At 50.2% G+C, this 7,997-nt stretch overlaps 1 protein-coding gene across 1 annotated transcript; it reads left to right on the top strand.

Annotated features, from left to right (window-relative positions):
- Window positions 1–4,215: 4,215 nt before the first annotated feature.
- Window positions 4,216–7,550, top strand: LOC121834561. The gene is made up of 3 exons (XM_042288275.1): window positions 4,216–6,303; window positions 7,186–7,373; window positions 7,424–7,550. Exons 1-3 carry the CDS (start codon window positions 4,216–4,218, stop codon window positions 7,548–7,550), a joined length of 2,403 nt encoding a protein of 800 aa, XP_042144209.1.
- The last annotated feature ends 447 nt before the right edge of the window (window positions 7,551–7,997 follow it).

Here is a 7,997-nt window from a genome sequence, read left to right as displayed (position 1 = left end):
TCTGTGCCGGTTTGGCGAAAAGATCGGCGATTCGAAAAGCGTCTAGCAAACCTGGTGCAACTCGAGGAAAGTATAAGAAGTTTAAACAAAATAGCCTTTTTTTTTTTTTTGACGTTGCGATAACGATATTTGATCTCCTTAGCTCCGGCGCTCTTGCGCATGCGTCGTATCGTCGTCGGGTATCGTTATGGGAGCGCAAAAGCGATCTTCTAAAGCTTCCAGGTACACGTGGGTGAGCCGGTTGGAGAACGACGTGTCGTTTTAGAAGAAAAGAACTGACGACACGACGTCTATTTGACTCGTCGTTTGCGACGTTGTATGGAATGCCGAAAAGGCATTTTCCGGTGAATCTTGCGAGATCATGAGAGAGATTCCCCCACAAACTTTTTTTGTTTCTTGTTTTGTGGGACCTTTTTTTTTTTCTCTCGGAATGTGAAGCGGTCGTAAAACGAAGGTGATGGTGGGGAACAAAAGACACGACGTCGTCGTTCAGGTTTGTGTAAGTATACAGCGACGTTGAGACGACTGATTCATGGTCCTAACGCCGACACCGTATATGACAAAGCGTTCGCGGCTGTAAGGTGGGCAAAAATTCATTTCTGACTTTTTTTCATTTGTTTTGTTTTGACAGTTGCTCGACGTGTTGCAGAGTGCAGAAGGAAGAAAAAAAAACTGTAGTTTCATGTTGATAAACACTCGGGCCCCTACAATGGCTAACGACAAGCAGATGATAAAATACGTACAAAAACATGCGGCATACCAAAACTAAGGTTCAGGAAACCTAGAATCATACTCATAGAAAAACGCACAAACCTAAATCAAACTCGCACACTCTACAAAATCGTGTACATATATAGAAGTGAGTATTTACATTTCAGACATCTAGATAGACACTAATCATGCATAAATTATTTAATAAACGTCGTAGTGTGGAGCTTAGGATTCGAAAGCCATATTTTCTTTTACCTCAGACTCGGGTTTTTTCACTAAAATGTTTACAACTGAAGTTTTAATCGCCAAGGCGCAGCCTATATTCACAGTGTACGTTTTAAATAATCATGCCCTTACTAACACGCCCAAGTTTCCACTCAAGTACAGGACAACTTCAGTTTTCCTTTATGATTGAAAACTGAAGTTGTCCTGTACTTGAGTGGAAACTTGGGCGTGTTAGTAAGGCATGATTATTTAAAACGTACACTGTGAATATAGGCTGCGCCTTGGCGATTAAAACTTCAGTTGTAAACATTTTAGTGAAAAACCCGAGTCTGAGGTAAAAGAGACAACAACAAGGAAGGAAGAGTTTGAGACGTTCTCCTTCTCTTCCTTGTCGTCGTCTGTTTTACCTCAGTCTGGGATTTTTCACTAAAATATACACCAGCTCACTTGCGCCCTTGCGTTCTGTTCAGTTGTAAGTTCAGCGGTTGTTTGTCTCCTTTCTTCCGTCCCGTCTGTTTCGCTGTACAACTTAAATCTTCTTTATTTGTCCTCCAGGATTAGGAATATCAAAATTATAGTAGAGATCATGGTGCCCGATGTAGTCACAGCGGCCCTTTCAAAATAGCGCCGAAGCCCCTTCTTTCCGGCGCATTCGGTGGAGGGAGAAAATCGTCACGCATACTCTACGGAAACCACAAGACTTCTGCGCCTTCCGCAAGCCTTTCCCTGGCAGTCAAAAGCGCTGCGCGCGTTCTCTCACTAGCATGGCACGCGCAAAGCAGTTGAAACCTGTGGGGATGACGTCACACGCTGTGATTGGCTTTTGCGCTTTTTCTCGTGTCCATTGATATCTTTTGGGTCAGATGCTCGTGATATTCAAATTCGCAGGACAACGTTACGCTGCAATTCACCGTTGCTTTCAACAACTTCTTGAGCTTCCCTTTAAGGCTGCTGCTGGCCACCAGCGCGTTTCGCACAGGCCCCTCCATCTCAGTGCTGTGCAGGTTTGAACGTATTGCGTCAGTTCAGTTGTCACTGGGGTGCGAGATGCTACGGCTGCCCCACCTGTTATTTACACACACACACACACACACGCACGCACGCACGCACGCACGCGCGCACGCACGCACGCACGCACGCACGCACGCACGCACGCACGCAAAGCGCGTGCCGTGATTTTTTGTTTTGTTTTGTCTGAGGGATCTGTCTGGTGCAGATACTTTTTTGTGCAGAGTATGGAAAAAGTATTTTGTTGCGAAAAAGTGTGTTTTGATTGGTGCAGAAGTTCAAGGAAGGACTCGCAAGTGTCAGCCTCGAAGAAAGAGCCGGACGCCTGTCCACCACTGATACCAGTATTGAGCATGCACATGCTGTCAGAAGCACTGATGTGGCAATGTCTTTTCAAATAAGTCAGGGATCTGAGCAATAAGCCTCGACAGAATTGCGACAAGTTTGTGCGAGATGGGTACTGAAACCTTTGTGCGGATAACTTCAGAATTACCCTCGTGATACGATAGTTCGTGTTTTGCACGACAGTATGGAAAAGGGGCGAATATTCGGAAATGCCATGGCGCTCAACGGGGTACCGAGCGTCCAGGTGGCGTTGACCAGCTGCCCGCTCATCGGGGCCACGGGCGCGGGCGCTCCGGTCCGGCGACCTGCGGGCTCATGTCCGTCCGAAGTTCCCCGCGCGTGATGGTGCCCGCGCCGGCAGGTGCATGACCAGGAAGAACAATGGCCGCCAGGTGCGCGCGGGAGATCGTGCCGCCTCGCGGCAGGGGCCGAGCACACTTCGTGAGTCGCGCTTCTTCGCGCTCGCTTTGCGTCCGTTTCCACTGCCCTTTGCTCGACCTTCGGTTCCTTGCCCGTCTTTTATATCGCGCCGGTTAATGTCGCCACGCTGACCAACCGGGACGGACCGAAGTTCCCTACCCGCTTTTATCGTTGTGCTGCGTATATCACGCCAGTTAATGTCGCCACCGGCATGGCATCATTGGCCGAGTGGGGTCGCACCTGTGCGAGTAAGTAAACCCCCCCCCCCCCCCCCTCCCTTAAAGAAAACAGAAAATTTATGATGCGAGCTTAATGAGTCCACGATATCTAAATTATCTTTCCTTAGCTCTGGTGACCCCGCGAGTTATATACGAGTTGCCCAACGAAATGTTCGGTTAGTTCGTTGAAAACGAGAATTTGCACCCATGTGTGCCCTCTGGTGTTTGTGCTTCATCGACTTTGCTTTAAACAGACATTTTCCCACGATCCGTTTTATCGAAAGCCGTAGAGGGGCCAAGAGTGTAGCTGCAGCTAGAACAAACCCATACGCAGAGACTGAAACCGAGATTTCATGACGCACTGCTCGCGCTTCCTTGGATCATTTGGCGGTAATGTATGCGGAGAAGCACGAAAAATGCCTTGGTCTAACGCTTTCCGACAAGCTCGATTACCCCCATATAGCGTTGTTAGCGTTCGGACTTAAAAGGGGCCGTGCAACGATATTGAGTCGGATGCTTCGTCACGTGACACAATATTACTTTCAGTAGTGGGACCCAAGTGTATTCGCACGCAACTCCAGTGAAGTTTTAGGGATAAGAGCCGACTTTTCCTTTCCGTATCTCCTTTGGAAAACTTGATGACGTAGTCATGGAGTTGCATCGTTGACGTGCTAAGGCGTACCCGTGCCTCCCATCTAAATGCGGTGTGACACTTTTAATGAAGCTAACTTTGAAGAAACTCAATTTTCGTTTTCTTGTATAGCCATCGCACCTGACGCAATCCCAATAAACATCGTCATCTTCTGTTTTGGTTTTGTCAAAACATGGCGTACGGCTCGTTCCTCGCGGCGGAGTTCTAACATTTTGGTGCCGAAACCCGGGATGACAACGATAGTCACGACGGAATGACGACGGGGCATCCACCCGCAACGAAACGAGCCAAGGGACGCCACAAGAGAGCGAGCTCCAACGACGCTACCGACGTTATGACTCAACGAGGCCTAGTGACGTCGCAACGAAACGCGCCAAGAAAACGCGCCAAGGGACGCCGCCAGAGAAGAGCTCTAACGACGCTACCGACGTTATCACTCAACGAGTCAAGGGACGCCGCAAGAGAGCGAGCTCCAGCGACGCTGCTGACTTTACTCAACGAGGCCTAGTGACGCCGCAACGAAACGAGCCAAGGGACGCCGCAAGAGAGCGAACTCCAACGACGCTACCGAAGTTCTCGCCCAACGAGGCCTAGTGACGCCGCAACGCCAGCAACGCCGCGAGACCCAGAGACGCCATGGAACGACTAAAGCAGAAGCGGACGGCTCTGAGGTCTCAAGTAACGAGGCTGATCTCCGACATCGACGCAGCTATCGCAAGCCACTCCGACGAGCGAAGCCTCAACGTATTATCGGTGAGGCTCAGTGAGTTGCGAATACAGCTGAGCAACGTGAACGCATCCATCGAACCACTGGTACCTGACGGAGACGTTGAGCAAAACTACGCCCGCACGATTGAATATGAAGACAAGATCGTCGCGTACATCGCCACCATCGCACAGGAGGTAGAGGAACTCCGACGAGCGAGGCCCCAAACCGGTACAACGCGGATTCACAACGACGGCGACGGACACGTTGCAACCTCTAAGGTGAAGCTGCCGAAACTGGAGCTTCAACGGTTTGGCGGTGCAGCTACCGATTGGCAACCCTTCTGGGAACAGTACAAGCAAGCCATACATGACAACGACAGCCTCTCTAACGCTGAGAAGTTCTTGTACCTGCGGTCGGCGCTTACGGGAAAGGCAGCATCGGCGATAGCCGGCATTCAAGCAACGGGAGAAGACTACGATACCGTCGTTGAGCTTCTCAGGGAGCGCTTCGGTCGGACTGACGTTCTCATTCAAGAACACCTCTCCCAACTACTTGATTTGCCAGCAGTACGACACTCAAGCGAGGTGAGCGGATTGCGACGTCTCTATGACCACTTGCAACGTAATATGGCCGCTCTCACCGCGCTCGGGGTGAAGAGCGACACTTACGGAGCTATGCTCTGCTCTGCACTACTGAGAATGCTGCCGGGAGGGTTAGTCATTGATTACCACAAGTGTCGACGTCTTACAGACAAGGAAGACGACTGTATCAAAATAGAGAGCCTACAACGCTTCCTTAAGCTCGAAGTGGAGAGCCGTGAAGAGGCTCAACAAGTTCGTCAGCGAGAAGCCAAGGGTATGAGCCATACCAAAATAACAGAAGGTGGAAAGGCTTCTCTGAAGGGATCAGCCGCTGCTCTTTCCTCAACTAGTCGCTCCAAGCAGACTGAACCGTGCGCATTCTGTGCCACGAAGAACCACGCTACACGAAATTGTCAGACATCAATTTCTCTGGAGGAGAAGAAGCAAAGATTTCGAGAAGCAGGACGATGTTTCCGGTGTTCAATCAAGGGACACACCTCCGAAGAATGTCGCAACAAAAGAATAATGTGTGAAACATGCGGGCGAAGGCACATAACTCAAATGTGTGACCCATCCTGGAAGAAAAGTAAGAACACCGCAGCAGAGTTACACTCTTCAACTGGCAGGAAGAGCGATAAAACACCTGCTGTACTACTTCAAACAGCTCAGGTCTGGGCGGAAGGGAAACAGCAAAGAGCTCTCACGCGCATCCTTTTTGATGGAGGAAGCCAACGAACCTTTGTGATGGAAGAACTTTCACGTAAGCTGCAGCTCGAGGTTGTTGGTGAAGAAGACATTACTATCTACCCTTTTGGAGGAGCAGGAAACATCATCAAGGAAAAACGCAGAAGGGTACGAATCTGGCTAAGGAGCCAGTACAGCCAAAAGAAGCACTGCCTAGAAGCTCTGGAGATACCGGAGATTTGCTCCGATCATCTTCTTCTACCTGAGCGTGTAATGCAAGGAGTCCAAGTACAGATAGCTGAGCTGGCAGACGTCACCTTGCCACCAGCCCAGTTAACAAGACATGGCATTGACATTCTTATTGGTGCTGACTACTATTGGACTCTTGTCTCTGGTGAGGTCCAAAAAGTGCAAGGCACTCTAGTCGCTGTCAAAACAGACTTTGGATGGACACTTCAAGGACCGATTCCCCACAGCGGTTTGACTGCCTCCTGTTCTACTGCGGCAGTTCTGAAGGCCAATGTGGGTGGAAGCACATGCTCATTGTCTACCGAGCTCCGGTCATTTTGGGAGCTGGAAAGCATGGGCATCACCGATCCTAACCTCCCACAAAAGGAAGAGGAGAATGAAGTTGTCAGAGCATTTACATCATCCATCAAGCTAACTACCGGACGGTATGAGGTGGCCTTACCTTGGAAGCCAATGAACCTTCAGCTGGCAGACAATGAAGGAGTTGCAAGGAAGCGTCTGGTGAGCCTCACAAAGAAGTTGCTTAGGGACGATGTGATGCTGACTGAGTATGATCGGACAATTCGCCAGTATCTCCAGCAAGGATTTGCGGAAAAGATTTCCCCGAATGCAGACAAGGCAGAGAACCGAGTGTACTACATGCCTCACCGTGCTGTGTTACGACCTGACAGCCTCTCGACCAAGGTCAGAGTCGTGTTTGATGCGTCGTCAAGAGAACCAGGGTGTCTGTCTCTGAATGACGCACTGAGCCAGGACCAAACCTGAATCCAGACCTCCTGAAAGTGTTACTGAACTTTCGGATTCATCGTATCGGCCTCAGTGCAGACATTGAGAAGGCATTTCTACAGATATCACTGAGACTGGAAGATCGTGACGCTCTGCGATTTTTCTGGTACGAACGAATGCCAACGAAGCAAGAGCCGAACCCTCCCTCTTGTAGAGGTTTGGAGGATGACAAGGGTTCCTTTCGGAGCGACCAGTAGCCCGTTCCTTCTCGCAGCCACGCTACGTCACCACTTGTCGACAACAGAGGACTATCCGGAAACAACGAAATCACTAGCCGAAAGACTCTACGTCGATGATCTTATCACCGGAGCGAACACCGAGGAAGAGGCGGAACAGTTCTATCGACAAACATTACATGTCATGAAGCTAGCCGGAATGACAATGCGGAAGTGGAACACAAATTCTACGGAGCTGCAGCAGCTATTCAACAAGGAAGGAACCGGGTGTGTTCTAGATCAAGTAGAGTGTACCACCCCGAGCGTTTCTCGAGTGTTAGGACTTGTCTGGGACAAAGACAGCGATTGCCTGGCGTTCTCCATGGGGCCTGTTTTGGAATTCCTAGACCGGAACTGCAACACGAAACGATTCATTCTCCAGGCATCATCTCGCATTTATGACCCATTAGGACTCCTTTCCCCAGTCACCGTGACAGCTAAGCTGATGTTCCAAACCCTCTGGGAACTGGGTGTCGACTGGGACGCGCCACTACCTGAAGAGGTTCAAACAAGATGGACGCAGTGGCATACAGCACTGCACCACTTAACGAAAGTAACAGTACCCCGAAGGTGCGTTGAGCTTCCTGAGGATGACCGAAATGAAGTCCACATATTCACAGATGCCAGTCCCAAGGCTTATGGGGCTGTGGCGTACCTGTGCACGCAGACTGCACCAATGAGGGTGACTTTGGTTTTGTCCAAGACCCGGGTGGCGCCGCTAAAGAAACTTTCTCTCCCAAGACTTGAACTGATGGGAATGGTGATAGGGGCACGGCTAAAGGACTACCTTACTAGGTCGTTGAACCTACAAGTTCCCAGCTGGTACCTCTGGACAGACTCAACAATCGCACTACATTGGGTGCGAGGTTCTGCTCAGCAGTGGAAGCCCTTTGTGGCCAATCGAGTATTGGAGATCCAACAGCTGACTGATCCAGAGCTTTGGAACCATTGTCCTGGACTAGAAAATCCGGCTGATCTGCTCACAAGAGGGGTGACACCCGAAGCACTCAAGTCGAGTGCGGCATGGTGGAACGGACCGCCATGGCTCACGGAGCCACCTGCTGCCTGGCCAACGCATGAAGCAGGTGTTGATATGACCGCGGCTGATGAAGAGAAGAAACAAGTTCGAGTCCATAGCGTGACACTGAAAGAAGAACAGGTTTTGCCTATGCAGCGCCACAGTTCCCTCTCGAA

The sequence above is a fragment of the Ixodes scapularis genome, unplaced genomic scaffold, assembly GCF_016920785.2.
Source record: "Ixodes scapularis isolate PalLabHiFi unplaced genomic scaffold, ASM1692078v2 ptg001518l_1__unscaffolded, whole genome shotgun sequence".
Classification (NCBI taxonomy): Eukaryota; Metazoa; Arthropoda; class Arachnida; order Ixodida; family Ixodidae; genus Ixodes; species Ixodes scapularis.
This window is presented reverse-complemented; position numbering and strand designations above follow the sequence as displayed.

Excerpts from the sequence above, each read along its gene's own strand:
- LOC121834561 (XM_042288275.1), top strand. The coding sequence starts at position 4,216 with ATGGAACGACTAAAGCAGAAGCGGACGGCTCTGAGGTCTCAAGTAACG. Across the intron at positions 6,304-7,185 it reads GAGTTGCAAGGAAGCGTCTG|GCATCATCTCGCATTTATGA; the intron begins GTGAGCCTCACA and ends TTCATTCTCCAG. Across the intron at positions 7,374-7,423 it reads AAAGTAACAGTACCCCGAAG|ATGCCAGTCCCAAGGCTTAT; the intron begins GTGCGTTGAGCT and ends ACATATTCACAG.